Below are 18168 nucleotides of genomic sequence, written 5' to 3'. Positions count from 1 at the left end.
TAGTAGTAGTTTAACAATTTCAAGTTGCACAACTCAAATGCTGAGGTTTAAGAGTGCATGAGTGAGTTAAAATGGTGACATTGGGGCAGAAGGTGGGCACTCACTTCCAGGTCAAATCCAGTAGTTCGGGCTGCTCTGCCTTCAAAACAAAACGCAGCCAGAAAAAAGTGGGAGTTGGCAGTTTTCTAACTGCTTCTGCTTTAATTGTGAAGTCTGTCACTTGCTCCTGTCAACTTAACCAAGTTTCCACCACAATCCTACAACAACATGAGTGAACCAGTTTTGAATTTTGTCTTCCTTTTGGACCACAGCAGACTTCCAGGCATCTGAGAGGAAATTCTTACATGCATACAGTAACCTCTTCTATATCAGTTCAGGACTAAATTAGACTAATTTACTGTGCTCACACATGTGGATGTTTATTTTGGATCTGACTGTCTCTACTAAACTAAACTACTAAAAATTGATGGTCCAAATAACCCTCCAGCAGCCTTTTTAAAAAGCTTTTTTGAATTCAGTTGGACACATTTTGGATTTGAAATCAAGGAAAAGACTTGGCATAAGTTGCCTGAAGGTGGTCCCTGCGTACAGTTGCTTTATCGGTAAAATTCATCCTCTGGGGACCATGATGACCCACAGCAAGCCTCATGGTTAGAACTTCTCATAACATCTGGTCAAGAACTGAAGTGTAAACTGCTGCAGATGGACCACAGGTATGATTTCTATGTTTGGACCGAGTTATGGTGGTGATCACCTGTGAAATACTGCTGAAGTAATTTAAGGAGGAACAGCAAAGTGGAGCAGCCCTCCCTCCTGTGTTGTGCCTTCAGTTCACCTGGTGATGCCTCCGCCTCCTCAGCTCTCGTCTCTTCCTTCTCCTCCTCCCGTAGCAGCAGCAGCAGCAGCAGCAGCTCTGCAGCTTATCTGGAAACAATTCACCGCTATTACTTCCTTCTCTCAACAGTTTTTGAGAGGACTTCTAGCGCAACCTTTGAAGTTATTTGTGCATCACATGGATTCTGCGTCCCATTCATGATTTCCGCATCGCGCGGATACGAGCAGCAGGTAGGAACCAACGCAAACAGCTGATTATTTATCTAAACCGTCACCACTGCTGTGTGAAAATGCTGGGAAGCGGTACGTCACAAGGAGCATTTCCCCCTTCTAGGTTGATTTTAATTTGATTTCCTGATTTGTTAAAGGCACGGGCCGTTTGAGAGTGTTGGAGCGTGATTGGCAGCCATTTACGCGCCTAATGTTGTTCCCAGGGCTTTGTTATCGTTTTGTGAGGTTTGTAAAATGAAGCATCATTTTCCAGCACGTTTTCAAGGGCTGAAGGAAGCTGGATTGAGCCATCACAATATAATTCTAACAATATTGGCTGTAGCTTGATTACATGCATGTTCATGTGTGATTCATTCCCGACCCTTAAAAGGTTTAGTAGTGCATCAGGTGGCTCAGCTACTTCTATTTTCCAGGAGGCCTCTCACTGTGGAGAAAACTCTCACTGAAGCAAGCCCTGCTGCTGTGATGTGAGACCGGATGAAGTGTTTGTAAGACTCTATAGAGGACTCTGACATCTGATAAACCAAAGAGTGAAAGTCAGTTTTTCTCAGGTCTCCCATGCCACCAGCCAGGTGTGACCCAGTGCTGCCAGCTCAGGATAAACTGACTGATGTGACCCCATCACATCATCATCATCAGCATCAGCATTGGCCATCATGGGATGTGGCACCTCCGTTGCTACGGAGACAAAAGGGAAAAGAGTGGCAACAGGTAATTATGTTATTATGGACCCTTCGATCCATCCAGGACTGACGCATGTTTTTCTCGTCCTGTCAGCTGGAAAAATCTGACATTTGGACCCTGGGAGAGGTGTGGAAAAAAAACAGCACTGGCATCAATTTGAGCTGACACCTGGTCTGTGGGTAGACGAGCTGATCCCAAATAGGCCATAAGTGCTAATTGGATGCAAGATCAGACCTTAAATGAGGCCTTTCAGATGAATAATATAGGGGAACATAGTGTAGTCATATCATATTTTTCTGTCCTTACACTCACTTTCACTTGCTTTTATGTCCAATGTAAAGTCTACATACACAGCTGATAGTCCAGTTGTTAAAGTCACAGTCCCTAAATATCTGTTTTCCCCTCCTCAGTCCAGATTAAAAACTGGCACTGTAACAAATACAGAAAATGAATCTGGAACTATTAAGATAAGTAATTTAATCATTTCAATTATTTTTTTTTTAAGCAAAAATGCCAAACATTCTCTGTTCACAGCTTGTCAAAGGTAAAGATTTGCTACTTTCCCCTGCTTTACATCAATGTAATCTGGGTTTTAGACAAAACTTGGAAGCAATCGAGTCAGTGCTGACTGACTGCTGAATGAAAATAGTTGCGGTCCTATTATAAAACTAAAGATGATTGCGATCAGCCTAAATTTGTTGTAAATCACACATCTGCATATCCAAACCAAATTTCATAACGTTTATTTAATTGATTTTTATGTTCAAATACTGAAGTCTGTTTTTATCTCCTCTGTGAAGCGTTATTTGTGAAGTGCCCCATAGATGAGTGTATTAATAGCAGTAATCATGGCAGTAGTATTACGGATTAGTGTTTTACGCATGTCAGTGTCACACGGTTTGATATCTGATGGTAATTAATTTTTGCAGCAGCAAATTTTCCTTTAGACTTGTTGCACACACACTCCCCAGATGTTTGACAGATGGTGCTTTTCTTTCCTTGCAGTCTCTCTTCTCTCTTTAACGAGTGCTGTTTCTCCTGAAAGCTCTTTTAATTTGCTTAGTTTTTTTTCAGTCCCACTGTTGCTCATGTCCTCCCCTGTGTCTTGTTATTTCTCTTACTATATATATATATATGTGTGTGTGTGTGTGTTGCCTTGCACGTGATTTTATTCAATTACCAGTTTCTTGTGCTGAATTGCTGCTTTTTCCTCTCACAGATGACACAGTTAAGACTCCCAGCCCGGCACTTAGTAAGATCCATCTTTGACACATGTGACGTGTGCATGCATCCGTGTGTGTGTGTGTGTGTGTGTGTGTGTGTGTACATTTCTGTACATTCTGTACATTTTTACATATGATATATTTAGAGTGCTTATTTATAAAAAAAAAAAAATGCTGGAGGCTCAGCTTTTGGATCAGAATCAGTTGTTGAATGTGATTGCAGCTATTTAAATATGTCTCCCACCTAAAAATGTAACCGCTAGTCTTGTGTCGTAGCTATGAAGGCAGCTGTTTTGATCCAGCGATGGTACCGGCGCTACATAGCCCGCCTGGAGATAAGGCGCAGGTACACCTGGAACATCTTTCAGTCCATTGAATACGCCGGGGAACAGGACCAGCTACAGGTGACTCTCAGCACACGCATCTCATGCAGCTTAAAAAAGTACACATGTATGCTCAATGCTTTTGTTTTTCTGTCTTCAGCTCTCCAGTTTCTTCAGTTTCATGCTCGACAACTTCACCCAGCTGAATGGAAATGGTCCAGGTTAGGAAGCAAAATCCTCTTCTCTTATGTGTAGTGTATGTAAGTGTATCTAAAAGTCTGATTTCATCCCTGTTTTTTTTTTAAAACGTTGGGGGTAAAGCTCTTTTTATTTAAGAGTGAAATATTGTCTATTAGTGCTGCCATATGGATTTGATATAACACATTTTCAGTGAATGCAGGATCTACGAGTGTGTTTTACTTAATTGCACGTAAATCAATCACTACTAATACCACCCTCAGCCTCCGCCTGTGTCCAACATATGGAAACTTACGTTTGTCAGATTGTTCTGAGCATTTTGTATTGTTGTTGATCTTAAAACTTTATCTTTGTAGGTTTATTTGATGCTGTTGTGCTATTATATGGAACTGAATGATTAAAGAAGGATGTTTTCAACAGATTTTTTAGGTAAATACAAATACTGAGTGATGAAATTTTAGTAATTCAGTCATTTAAACCAGTTTGTCAGTTGGTGTTTTACACATTCTAACATAGGAGGATTGTATACGGATGCATTTCTCACCTCCACCAATATAACACCAGTTTTGTTAGTCATGCCACTGTATTTTGGTGTAGATTAGAAAGCCCATTGCGTGTACCCTGTTGCTTAGCAACTGCTCTGAATGTGGAGGCCAGTGTGTTGGTGTGTTGCACTGACACAGCTGTGGCTTAAGTATGTATTTAACCACTCGTCCATCTAAAAAGCACGATGCTCCGCAGACTCCTGAGGTCAGCCCTCACATCTACAGCCTCTACTAGCCTCATGGGTTTTACACTGAGTCAGCATAAGTGATGCAAAGAGGCCAGACTCTGTTGTCTGCATTTATTACATACAGCATCTGTGTTTGTGTGTGACAGAATAGAGGGCATTTCAGAGATACTGAGGAGGAAATGGATAAAAGACTTACAAAAGAGAAATAGGCCTGTTGGTAGGTGCCTGTTCGTGCCTTGTCTGTGTGCATAAATTGGGGGCCATCAGTTTTCATTAGCACACTGGAGTGGTCTTTAAATATAACAGTGAGGGCACACAGAGCTGGATGTGGTGTCATATCAAGCTGTTCATTACAAGGAACTACAGTTTAAAATCTGTGCATGGGATATGTTTTAGTTCAGTGGGCATATCTTCTCTATTCTACTCCGAAAAGATTTTTTTCATCCTTGCTGCACAAGACACAATCTGAGTGCTGCTCAGCGGCCTTTCACAAATAAAGAGGAACAACAAATATCATCTTTCTTTATTCCATACATTTCTCTTCAATGTCAAAACCTGGTGCCTACATTACCCATAATACAACTCTGACTGAACTGTCCATGATCAGAGATTTGGGTTAATAGCAGCTAATGTATGATGATGTAGAGAAGAGGAGGGCAGGCCGCAGAGGTCTGGTAAGCTCAGTGTTTTCTAACTCCTCACCGTCATATCTGGTTTATTTTCAAACTCTGTGTTTATCCAAAGGTGAAGCTGACTCATGTGACATCATTTAAGGCAGTTTATCAGGTTTCTTGCAGCTCTCTCTGGAGCGACAATAGGCAACTTTTTTTCACATATGCAGTAGTACTCTCCAAGAACCATAAACAGACTTTGATGTGTACAGTTGGTGGAGTTCCTCTTGTGGCATCGTCAGTCTATAGACATTGTGAAATAAGATTACATATGCTGTGGGTGAAGATTTTATTGATATTGCCTACTTTTAGCGTCTCAGTTGTAGATTCCACAATGATTCCATGTTTAGAGCAGAAAGGATGCAGTACACATTGTGCCTTGATAAGGTTTTGTGGTCAGTTTGTTAAAATCTCCTTGCACCGCTTCCCCCAGACTTGATCTCCCAGCTGCTGGACCCGGTGGTCGACCCCTGGTTAGACAGAGAGACCTGCTACAGCTTGATCCCTGTTCCGGAGTCGTACACCGGGCCCCGACTATCCTTCCCTCTCTCCGTCTCTGACACCAACGCTCTCCTCAGTGCATTTAAGGAGCAGCAGGTACAGAATATGTTTTTTTTGGTGTTTCTCGCTCTTCCCTTTGATTGTCTGGTTTAGATTTTTGGGTGCGTTTAGTGACTCAGTGCTTTTCCTCCACACAGACGCTACATGCTAGATATGTTTTGCAGCTGCTGTATGAGACCAAGAAGCTCCTCAAACAGATGCCCAACATCATCCACCTGTCAACTTCCTACACCAAAGAGATCACTGTATGTGGTGAGTGACCGTGACCTCAGTTTCACTTGTTTCTTCAACATTCAAAATTTTATGCCATCTTTGAGGACACACATGCAAAGCAAAACAAAAAAGTGGAAAACGTCTCAGTCTCATTGCAACGATTTGCGTCAGTGATGGCGCTGCTTGTGCACCCGCTACGTCGCACAGCACTGTCAGCCACTGAATAACTAAATGAGCTGCTTACTTGTTAAATGGTCGCTGATGTCTGTAAATGTGTTTTAAATACAGTTGACTGTATCTTAATGGCAGCCTTCCATGAAAAGAGACCTTGTTTATGTGCACACTGATCAGGCACTTGACTCCTCGTCCTAAGCTGCCTCCTCCTGCAGATTCACATCTCATTAAACTCAAGAATACTTATGAGTAAAACACACACTGTTTGATGGTTGAGGTGGAGCAGTTCACTGCGCTGTTTTCATAACGTTGAGGAATTTTAGGCATCGTCTGAAAATCAGCAGAAATTAACATTTTGACTTTTCCATTGTTGTGATTTTCCTTTTGCTACAGGAGATCTGCATGGGCGACTTGATGACCTACTTCTCATATTCTATAAGGTAAATCATACATAAGAGTTCTGTTCGAGCTCTTGAATTTGTGACAATGTGTTAAAATTACGGCATGTTGCTGTCGTGCAGAACGGTCTTCCGTCTGCGGAGACGCCATATGTGTTCAATGGGGACTTTGTGGACCGTGGGAAAAAATCGCTCGAAGTGGTCGTGCTCCTGTTTGCCTACCTTCTGCTTTACCCTGACTACATGCACCTGAACCGAGGAAACCATGAAGACCACATAATGAACCTCAGGTAAATTAGAAGAAGAGTACAAATTAGAAAAAAAAACAAAAACATTTGTCCCTCAAATGGGTGGTTGGATTAGACTAACAACGTCCCATTGTGAGGTTTTTACTTGTTGTTTCAGGTATGGGTTCACAAAAGAAGTCATGCAGAAGTACAAGGTACAGTGAATTCAGACACCCATCACTATTCTGCTCTTATTTGTATAGAACTCAGCTGCAGGTTGTAGCATGTAACTGCTGACCGTCACAGCTGGTGGAGTTGGGTGGGTTCATCTGGCTCAGAGGGCCACAGTTGTGAAATGAGTTCTTTTCTTACTGTGTGTGACTGTGTGCAGACTCACGGCCGTGAGATCCTCCAGCTATTTCAGGACGTTTTCAGCCTTCTGCCCATCGCGACAGTCATTGATGGAAAGATCCTGATTGTTCACGGAGGGATATCTGACCAGACTGACCTGGACTTCCTCAGTTCCATAGAGAGGCATAAGGTCGGTGGGGGAAAAAGGAACAAAAAGCCATTCTCCACCTGTCCTGCATCCAGTCTTTTAAGTGCATTAACTAATTTTGGTCACTAGAGGTCAGAAAACACTTCAAATTCATATTCTCCATTTAGATGTTGTCTCCACAAAGCTTCTGAGTTTTTAGTTTAACTCTGTATACATTAGAATCTCTTCAACACCGTGTTCATAAGCCCTTTTTGTCTGCAGCAAGTCTGGATTACCAATAAAATGTGTGTCAACGTGTTTATGCTAAAATTTAATTGAAAAAGCACCACAAAAGCAAAATATAAACTCATTAGAAATTCAAGGTTTGTCCTGCTTTGTATCAAAATACCTCTGTTATATTAATTTTGTGTTTGCATGGTTTAATCCCTGAATTAATTCAGTTTGATTGCCTTGGCTTCTGCTTGATTTTAAAAACAAAACAATACCCATGCTGAATATAGCCATGCTGAAATAATGTGATTTAAAGGATAACTCCAGTATTTTACTTTTACATAGTTTGGGTTCAAAATCACTGGTAGGCAGACAGATTTTCGGGATCGGTCCAGTTGATTGCCTCCACTGGCGGTGAACAGGATGTAATGACTGTAATTTAATCCCTTGCAGAAATTGCACCCAATGAAAGTATATCCTCTAAAAGTGCTTGTTTTTGCCACTGATAGGCTCAGATTGTTATTTGAAGTGTCTGACAGCATTACTAAAAGGACCCCTACAGAAATAGACCCGTAGAATCCTTTTTGTTTAACAAGAAACAGCGCTTTGTATCGAACTACTCAAACCCACCAGACACCATTGACAAAAACAATAATTTTACCTCCCAGAACAGGGGGGTTGCTGCCCTCAAAATTTTCATTATTGCAGATTTGCGGTGGCAGTGGTTTTAAAATTTCAGTGCTGCACATCACATACCAAGGCCTTACTGTTGGTGTGCTTTAGTTCTTTTGAGTGACTGGCCCAGCATACTGTCATTTTTGATAAAAAATCGAACAAATTAAAAATAATCATGGGTTTTCAACAACATTCTCATTGGATTACAATTAAAGGCACTTACTCTCATGAAGTTATTTTAAGTAATTCTGAGAAATGCAGGAAATTGCTGCTTGAAGTAGAGGAGGACATGGGTGTGGTAACATGTACAATTCATTACAAAGTAACTCCTGGAATACACTGAATCTGTCATTTGAAAACATTAGTCTGAATTCAGTACTGACTAATGTTAAAGGGTTCTCACTTTATTTCTGCCTTCCTGTCTCTGCTCTTGTAGGTGAAATCTGCCCTGAGGTTTCCCAGACGCAGTTTGGAGCAGCTGGACATCGGTCAGTCCTGCGGACAGATGAAGAGGATGAGATCGTCAGACAGCTCTCGTCCCAGCAGCAGTCGCAGCCACAGCAAGAACCAAAGAACCCCCAACCAGAGGTGTGGCAGCAGCCCACAGACAGTTACAGATGTTTCATGTTTTGTTTTATTAAATTCATTGTGCACTTAGACTTCTTTTCTTAAGTGACAGACACTCTGTTCTACCTTTTTTTTTTCTGTAGAAAAAGGCGACGCAGGCTCAGTCGGCAAGACAGCACCGCCTCCACTTCTTCCTCCTCATCATCTTCCTCATCCTCGTCTTCGCTCTGCTCTCCTCGAACTCCGTCTTGCCTCACACCTCGTCCGTGCCCGTCTACTCCCAGCATGCCTTACATCAATGTCCTGCAAGTGCCTTTCCTGGACTCTCTGTCCTCTGTTCCCCCTCCTTCTCCTCCGCAACACGAACGGGAATGGAAACAGGTCAGAGGAGCGGACTCAGTGGTAAATGAATGAAGCTTGTTCAACTTCTGTGTCTTATTCTATACTTTTATCTGCTTTCCTCTGTCCTGCAGATAGTGGATATATTGTGGAGTGACCCTAAAACCCAAGAAGGCTGCACTCCTAACACATTCAGAGGAGGAGGCTGCTACTTCGGCCCTGACGTCACCCAGAGACTGCTGCTCCAACACGGACTCCAGCTGCTCATCAGATCCCATGAGTGCAAACAGGAGGGATATGAGCTCTGTCATGGCGGACAGGTAGACAGGATGCAATGCATTAATTTAGATTGTCCAACAGTCTAATATGTTTGAGTCTGGAGAAATAGATATGTGTGTGTTTTTTTTTTTATAGGTGATAACCATTTTCTCAGCATCAAACTATTATGAGGAGGGAAGCAACCGTGGTGCCTACATCAAAGTTGGCAGAGAGCTGGTTCCACGCTTCTACCAGTATCAAGTCAGCCGCACAACCCGCAAACTCACCCTGACACAGAGGTACAACAGGTGTCTGGTTTCTGTATGTTTGTGTAAAATGTGACAGATTTCCCACAGCTGGGTGTCCTGAAACGATTAGTTGAACAATTTTGACCATCAATTTAAGTTGTTTATCAGCTGGTTCCAGCCTCTCCAACAGGGGCGTATTTGCCATCTGGTTACTGGGACTAATCCCAGTGGTCCGGTGGACCGTCAAAAAAAATCCATAAAGTTTTTACCAGCCGTCCAAGCCCTGTCTGTCATTTTAGTGCACATGAAAGCGTGTTGAGTGTGTGTCCCAGGACCTCACCGACTTGACCCAAGCACACCCCCTCTCCCTCAGGCTAGTCCTAGTGGATAAGTCCAGGGCTGAATAACAGTACACCCCTGCTCTCCAGTGTGAGGATTCTCTGCGTTTGTCTGTTGAGACATCTGTAAAAAAGCTCAGTCAAGGTTAATGACGTGTGTTTGCAGAGTACGAGCTGCTGAAGGCTCTGCTCTCAGGGCCCTGAAGGAGAAGCTGTTCAGCCATCGCTCTGAGCTGATGTCAGGCTTCCAGCAGCACGACCAGAATAACACCGGTGCACTCTTCTCTCTCCATTTACTTCACTTATCGCATGTATATTTACAGGTTGACACGTATAGTTGGTATATGTCGACATGTCTTTTTTCTAGGTTGTGTGTCGGTCAGTGAATGGGCTCAGGTGTTGGAGTCTGTGCTGAGACTGGATCTGCCCTGGAGGACCCTGCGTCCACACTTAGCCCGTCTGGCACCAGATGGCAATGTGCAGTATCAGTCCTGCTTTGAGGATATGGGACCAGAGATTACTCTGCCTCAGGTTAGATGCAAGGAGGGGTCGTCATATCAGAGGTGGATTTACCCAAGTGCTTAAGATCCCAGTAATTTAACTAATTTCAGAGGGAAATGTTAAAAAGTATTTACCTTTTACACAACTACATTTGCAGAAAACATTTGTCTGCTTCATCCAGGTTTAAGCGATCAGAAAGTAAAAGGGGTGGTGAATTTTCTTAAGTGTGCAATCATGCATGCAAAAATAACACCTCAAAGAAGAAGATACTTGAGGTTTTTCACCTGACTGGAACAATATGAGGCATTTCTGTAGTTTAAATGCAATCTGAATCCAAGCATCCACACAAAAATGGCAGAGAAAAGGCTTCCTAAATGGGCCAGTGATGGCACAAAGAAAAATGGAGGGAAGCATGTGATTGCAGAAGTGAGAAATTTAATATGCAATATGTGCAGAAATAAAGGCACTTGGTGGCACTTGCATTACTCAGTCACACTGAGACTGTTTATAGCATTGAGATACTACGTAGATCTTAAACACAATTTTTCATGATGTGTAACATTTAATTGATCACATGTTACTGCTAGTGGCTGTTAAGTAGTTTTCTGTTTTTGCACCTTCTCTGCTTTCAGGTCACTCCAAACTTGGCTGAAACTCTGTTCAGATACAGGACAGACATTGAGATAATATTCAACATTATAGACAAAGATCATTCAGGTAAAGCAGCACTGAATCTCACTGAAGATGACGCGTCAGTAACTCAAAACAAGTTCAGTGACGTGGGTGCATGTGTGTTCAGGTCTGATCTCCATCGAGGAGTTTCGTCACACCTGGCGTCTCTTCAGTGCCCACCTCGGAGTTGACATCGACGACAGAGCCATCGATGACCTGGCGCGAAGTATCGACTTCAACAAGGACGGCAGTATAGACTTCACTGAGTTCCTAGAGGCCTTCAGAGTGGTACACAAACTGGACAGCAAAGATCAGCAGCTCAACGGAAAGGTGGACGGAGAGAAGTATTCATGAAGTCGTGCATCGTCAGCAGAGAAGCTAATGGAGTAAGGAAAGTGGGAAAGCAGTGATAACATGAAATAATTCTTCACAGTCTGATCTAAAAGGAAGAATTCCACCCTTAAACACTTGAACATTAAAAAATAGCAGTGATTTGGTGATGTACCTTACAATTCTGAGTTTTAAGGATCCACTGACTTTTTCATCTGGCGCCACCAGCAGGCTCGACAAACACTGAATGGATTGCCATGACATTTGGTAACACCAAATGTTAAATGGCTGCATTTACTGTGTGTATACCCATTCACACACATGCAAAGTGGTGGCCTGATGATTACGAGCGATTTGGGGTTCAGTATCTTGCTCAAGGACAAGATTAAGCATGCGGACAGGAAGAGCTGGGGATCGAAAGTAGTAGCAGTAGAAGGAGGTCCTGGGTGTACAGGTGAACAGGAAAGTCACCAAGAACCCACACAAAACTCCAACCAAGTCAAAAAAATTGCTAGAAAAACTGAGGTAGGTTCTGGTGCTGTGTATTTCAGATACAATTTGATTTAGTACACATGTATGAGAGCAGTTGCAAACTTGTGAGACACAGTAGTGCACAACAGATACAACAGGGGTACCAGTGTGATGCAACACTGTGAACTAAATGCCAGTACTGTTGTATAAATTAGAAACACACTGCCACTAATGTCAGGGCTTCAGCTGGTGAGTGTTCGTCTGATCAGCGAAAAGGAATAAAATGGTTCTTTTGAAACTAATTATTTCTGTGTATTTTTAGACTGTGTGTGTTTCAGTGTGTGTATGTGTTCATATGCTACTTCACTCTGGCATCCTGCCCACTGTAATTACCACACGGTGAGAGCAGTTAAACAGGCCCAGGCATCCTCTCAGCCTGAGAAAATAATGGGTTCGGATTTTACTGAAGCCGTCAACACACACACACACACACACACACACACTTTAAATGGGTGCACATACACTCTAGTTGCAATAGGCTGCAGAAGTGAAGGTTGAGAGGCAAACAAGGACGTGTGGTGACCGTTTTAGTGCTGAGGTTCTTTAGTGTAGCTCCCCTTTTTGGGAAAAATTTGCTTATGTCATCACTTTTTATATCAAAAGGAGTAAAATTGTTGCGACTTACTATAAAGCAGGTGAAAACAGCATCTCCCCTGATACCTCCCCATCCATCTGTCAGAGTGTTTTGCGTATGCACCATCTCACCCCTCCTTCCTCCTTTCCTTCCTCCCATCTGCCCATCCTGTTGTATTCCCAGACCGCATGTCCCCTCCCCTCAATCTTCAACCTCTCATGTACTTCCCACTTTCACTCTCCAAGTACATCTCTTTAGTCTTCCCTCCCCTCCAAATCTTATGAGAGGTATCTCAGCTCAGTAGGTCTCAGCGTCTTCCTGAACACACATTGAAGATGGGGCTTCTGGCAGCACTGGTGACTCTGATCTGCATGTATGCTCCAGGTACTTCAAGTTTATTTACACACTTGTGTGTTGTTAAAAAAAAAAAAAAGCCACGGGCATTCATTGTGAAACTGTCTACAGTGTGTGGAGCTGAAGGATGTAATGGTTTTAGACACCTGGAGAACGGGCAGACGTTTTTCCGTTACGGTGGACTGCTGGTGATCTTCCGCTGTCACCCTGGCTACAAGCTGCATGGATACAAAACCAACAGCTGTGTGTCTGGACACTGGTCCCGGGACCCACCAGTCTGTGTGGGTGAGGAGCTTCCTTCATGAGCATGTACTGTAAACCTTTTCATTTTAGGATTTCTGGTGTGGTCAGTAGATGCATTCATTTATGCTCAAGTATTTTTGAGTCTGCTTCTATTACAGTGGAGAGTTTAAAGGGAGTTGAGAGGGGAGACAAAGGTCCCTGGTCACACGCAAACTTTTTTTTTTTATCATGTCTTCTTGCAGGCTCTGGCTGCTCCAACCCAGGGCCACTCACCAGCGGCACAATGAGCATGAATGAGGACGGCTCTTGGGCAGTGTTCAGCTGTAATAGTGGCTTTAAGCTACACGGACCCTCGATGCTGTACTGTAAGGGCCACAGGTGGAACAGCACAAAACCTGTATGCAAAGGTGACTATGAAAAACTCTCACTGCTAAAGTGAAAGAAGATTGGTACCGTTCTCAGGTGTCTTTTCACTTAACACTCGGCAAGAAGCGAGTGAGTTTTTTTTCCAAAATGATGAAGTATTTCTTTAAATTTGAACAACCTTTTAATCTCAATGCATTCATTCTCTCATATTGCTTGATGAACATAACCTTTGTCTTGCCCTTAATTCTTTCCCATTTGATCTTTTTGTTCCCTCTTTTCTCCATGTTAGAGTCCGACATGATGAGCTCAGTTTCAGGTGTGAGTATGCAAAAGCCAAACATACACCAGTACCTCCAGGCTGCCGTAGTTGTGAAGACCCTGCAACAATCCCACTACTACACCCTCACTAACACTGCCACCGAAGAAGCGAACCTCAAATTTGACTTGTCTCCTAGTACACCATCCCAAATGTCCAACAGCGAAGGGATTAAAGCGACTAACCCAAAAGTCTATCTGCAGCAGCACACTGAGTTTTTTCTCAATTTTAAAGCCAAAGATCAAAGAACAACCCATCATGAGGGTGAACTTCAAGAGGCAACTCAAACTCAAGAAGCAGAAACAGGAACTGGGAGGCACGGCTCAGAGTCAAACATTTCACACAGGGAAGCAGAAAAGGTGGAAAAAGTGTTTGCATCTAAATCACATCAATCTACCACTGTCTCATCCACCCTGTCATTAGTGTCAGGGACGGAGAGATCTTCACCTCCAGCATTTTCAGCAGCCCAAACACCAGCTATCTCTGCTGTGATGGCTGCTCTCCCTGTGCTCGGCAGTGAAAAAGCACTGAAGTCTGTAGGAGCTGTCACACCTAAGAAAGGCGTGACTCCCTCTGAAGTCATAACAAGCTCTTCACAAACTGCTGATGAAGACCAGCAGGCTGAAAATGGCTTCCAGTATCCTCCTTCGTCGCAGCCTGGGTTTGTACACCGCACAGAGACTTCAACTTTATCCTCCACTCCATCGCTTGCTTCCTCTGCCCTCTCCTCATCACCCCCTCTTCCCACTGTTTCACCCTCAACCTCCTCAAGCCCCAGCTCCACCCACTCCAATGTGAAGACACAGTTGCTTAATGTCACGTTCCCCACAAACAACACAGCCACGACTGAGCCGAGATCTCTCTGGACTGAACACCACAACCTCACGACAAACGCCACCTCCGAACCGCCTCCGTTGTCTCTGTACCTCAGCAGACGACCCGTGTGCCCGTACCCACCTGTGCCCGCTCATGGTACCTTCTCCTTTCGTAATGTAGAGAACCCAGGTCCCAGGGAGTACAGACACTACATACAGTATGCCTGCTACCCTGGTTATACCCTAGCACATGGAGACATACACAGCTACTGCCAGCAGGGGGGCACCTGGAGCGGGATCACGCCTGTTTGTCTGGGTAAGTATTATAAACTCCTTATCAACCTTTAAATTCTGATTTTTCATGGTTGTATTGTTGCATTATTGATACAAGGGTGTTTTCCTACTGGAATCCTATCCACCATCTACCATTACCCTCCTCATATAAATGCTCAAATTCATTTCTCTCATTGTAATTGTGACGACCCTTGAAACGTACTCTTTGTCTACAGAGTTGACACCATGTTCAGTTAACAACGGGGGCTGTTCCCAGCTGTGCTCTCACTCCCAGCACAACAACCAGAGCACCAACCAGACCCAGACCAGAACTCACTGCCACTGCAGACCTGGATTCACTCTGCTGGATGACGGGCGGACGTGTCGAGGTGAGCGTATTAAAGTTTTTTGTTTTATTTCTTAGTTTTGTTCATTTTGTCTTTGTCTTTGGCTTTAACATTTTTCCTGAATCCTCTGAGGACGCCCCGGGCTCCATCTAATAACAACCCAGCATGCATTGAGGCATGTTACAGCACAACGGGGAATCTCCTTCACATGTTTTATGTGTTTGATGTTTCATGGCTCACAGACGAGCATAAGAGAGCTGTGAAATTTACAGCAGCCTCATCAACTGTTAGCACTTACAGGGGTGGCATTTGCCTCATATATTGTCTCAAGTTACACATGCCTGCTCACAGGCAAACCTATCATTTGTGAGAGCCATCAGCGGGTGGGTGTTGATATTGTTTTTGAACAGTGGTATTATCTTAGCGCACTTTGACAGATAGTCCTGTCCAGACCATCATGGTTTGACTGATTATAGTTTAGTTTTAGCTTTAAAATTCCACTCCAGTGAAATGAGGCTTGTAGAGGCATTCCTGTCTGACAGTTCAATAAAGACAAATTAGTGTTTTTTGTCGTCGTGGATCTGAATTTGTCCACATGATCGAGCTGCGTGTAGAGATTTGTCAGACAGATAAATCGAGGAACGTCAGGTTAGGGAAATGGTTCTTTCCTAGATTGCAGGGAAACAAGTGGAGAGCTGGTAAACAAGCTTGCTACAGTCCTTTCTGCACGTCGTTGTTTCCTGTCTCTGAAGAACGGGAAATCAGAAAACATCTGCATTATGGTTTGCTCATTACAGTCCAAATAAGCAAGCAAACATGGAGACACATCAATGAGGTTTCAGATTCCAGCTCGATTCAAAGCAGCAGGGGAGATGACCACCTTTCATCTGCTGCTTTTTCTTTTATCTCAGCGCAGCGACGACTGACTGTTTTGTGCCAGATTGCCTGTGTTTTACAGTGCCAGTTGTGTGCTTGTATATATGTAATCATTATTGCTCATACTTGCTTCTAATTGACGGTTGTTTTGGTGTGTGTCTGTTTGCATGTGGGTAGATTTAGATGAGTGTGTGGAGGAGCAGCACCAGTGTCAACAGAGATGCATCAACACATTTGGTTCCTTTAAGTGCAGCTGTGATAATGGCTATCAGCCAGCACATGACCAGACCTCCTGTACAGGTGTGTGTTTGTGTGTATTTATACATTTGTGTCTGTTAATGTCATTTACCTCTATGAACAAAGTGTTGCTCTCCACCACTCTCCATCTTTCCAGATGTGGATGAGTGCCTTCTGCCTGCAGCTGTAACAGGCTGTGTGTTTGGCTGTGTTAACACTCCTGGGAGCTTCCACTGCCAGTGTCCGGCTGGCTACAGCCTTCAGACGGAAGACAGTCACTGCCAAGGTTAGGGGAGCACTCGCTAAATATTACTGTGAACTATGCTTTGTTCTCTTTAACCCTGCTAAAACGGCTACTTTGAACCAGACTGAAATACATCAACATCTGCAAGATGGACTGACACAAAATGTGATTTTAAAAAAAAAAACATTCATGGTTCCCAGATGATAAATCCTAAAGATGTTGGTGACTCTCTGAATTTTCCTCTGGTGCCACCATGTGGTTGGCATGAGATTTTATGTGATCTCAACAACTAAGAATATGTGGAGAGTTGTTTTCCATGTGGGTTGTACTCCAAAAAGCCTTATATATGAATATGATGAGTATCACTCAGAATTCCATTTTAAAAACAAATTATTTAAGTATTCAGCAAAACTGATAGCACAGTTTTACATGACACCATTCAAAGTTATTTTATTAGTGTTAGTACTGGATGTTCTACTTATCTTTAGTGCTCAGCCTTTATGTGGCACAAAATCTAATTATATCTTCTTTAAGTAGGTGTTGCTGAAAAAGCAGCACCAAGTATTGCCAACACAAAAAATATGGTTTGTCGGTGCAACTTTGTACCCGTGCCTTTTGCATTTTTAATAATATGATAATAAAATAGAATACTTAAAACAGATAGAAATGTGTGGATCTCAGCTTTATTTTCGTCTTCCCCTAAACGTCTTTCTCTTATCCAGATATAGATGAGTGTGCTGTTAATCAGGGGCTCAGGCCATGTATGGAGCACTGCCACAACTCACCAGGATCCTATCGATGCTCCTGCACGTATGGGCACATCTTAGCTGGAGACGGACACAGCTGCATCGCGGAGTGTCCTCCTGGGTACAGGAAGCAACCAACAACACCTGAGAATTCAACAGCACAAGCTCTTAGAGAGGAGTGTGTAGGTAGGGGGGAAAAAAATCAATAGATTTCGCCAATTTATGTCAAAAGTCTGAGCGTCCTGATGGTCCTGATTGTGTCCACACACACACAGATAAAAATGAGTGCCTGGAGGAGAACTGTGAGTGGCAGTGTGTCAACCTGCCAGGCTCTCACCGCTGCATCTGCCCCAAAGGATACACACTTCAAAATGATGGGCGACGTTGCAAGGGTCAGTAAGGTCACACACACTCGTACACACACACACACACACACGTCTGTAGCTGTATGGTGTATGGGACATTTTCACATCAGTGTGTCTACGTGAAGACATTATGGTATTAACTCAACAACAACACAGGATGGAAACTTTATAACTGATACAATTTTATCCCAAAATTGTAGGTAAATCGGAGAACTGTGCTGCATAAAATTAATATTTATGGGCAAAATATAATTAATGGTGCTACAATAACGCCTTGTTTTAAGATGTTGTCTGTTGGTACTAATGTAACCCACATGTTATGTGAAGACAAGTGAAAATTATTTATTTTAATTTATTGATTAATCAGGTTCATGTGTAGGAGTAGCTCAACATTTTGGAAAATACACTCATTCACCTTCAGCAGCACGTTAGCTTAGCATAGCATAAAGAGTGGGAAAGGGGGGAAAGGTTGTGTCGTCACTGTGAGGTTGCCTGGCAACCAGCAGATACGCCATAAAGTTAGTTATTTTGTCCAGTCTTATTATAGACTTATTTTCACTGCTGTTAGTAATAGTTGTGAATGTTGTTAGTGAATTGCTGAAATGAGTAAAATTCATATAAATTGAGTTTGAGTAAATGTTTACTATAATCATGTATGCTGAGGGATTTTTGGATAACTGTTTCCTTTCCTCTCCTCCAGACATTAATGAGTGCAATCGGAAGAATGGTGGGTGCTCCCACCTGTGTGTGAACCAGAAAGGGGGGCATAAATGC

General features: G+C 43.0%; 1 protein-coding gene across 1 annotated transcript; it reads left to right on the top strand.

Moving 5' to 3' along the window:
• The first annotated feature begins 1721 nt into the window (after positions 1–1721).
• Positions 1722–11131, top strand: ppef1 (protein phosphatase, EF-hand calcium binding domain 1). Its single transcript, XM_070831810.1, has 18 exons — positions 1722–1776; positions 2969–3001; positions 3249–3376; positions 3456–3516; positions 5331–5494; positions 5596–5710; positions 6239–6285; positions 6367–6533; positions 6649–6685; positions 6862–7011; positions 8291–8442; positions 8565–8802; positions 8895–9080; positions 9175–9317; positions 9771–9877; positions 9972–10135; positions 10738–10822; positions 10905–11131. The coding sequence occupies exons 1-18, from the start codon at positions 1722–1724 to the stop codon at positions 11129–11131; spliced, it is 2259 nt and encodes a 752-aa protein (XP_070687911.1).
• Positions 11132–18168: the final 7037 nt, after the last annotated feature.

Source organism: Pempheris klunzingeri, chromosome 1, assembly GCF_042242105.1.
Source record: "Pempheris klunzingeri isolate RE-2024b chromosome 1, fPemKlu1.hap1, whole genome shotgun sequence".
In the NCBI taxonomy this organism is placed as follows: domain Eukaryota; kingdom Metazoa; phylum Chordata; class Actinopteri; order Acropomatiformes; family Pempheridae; genus Pempheris; species Pempheris klunzingeri.
Note: the sequence above shows the minus strand (reverse complement) of the source record. Positions and strands in the feature narration are given on the sequence as shown.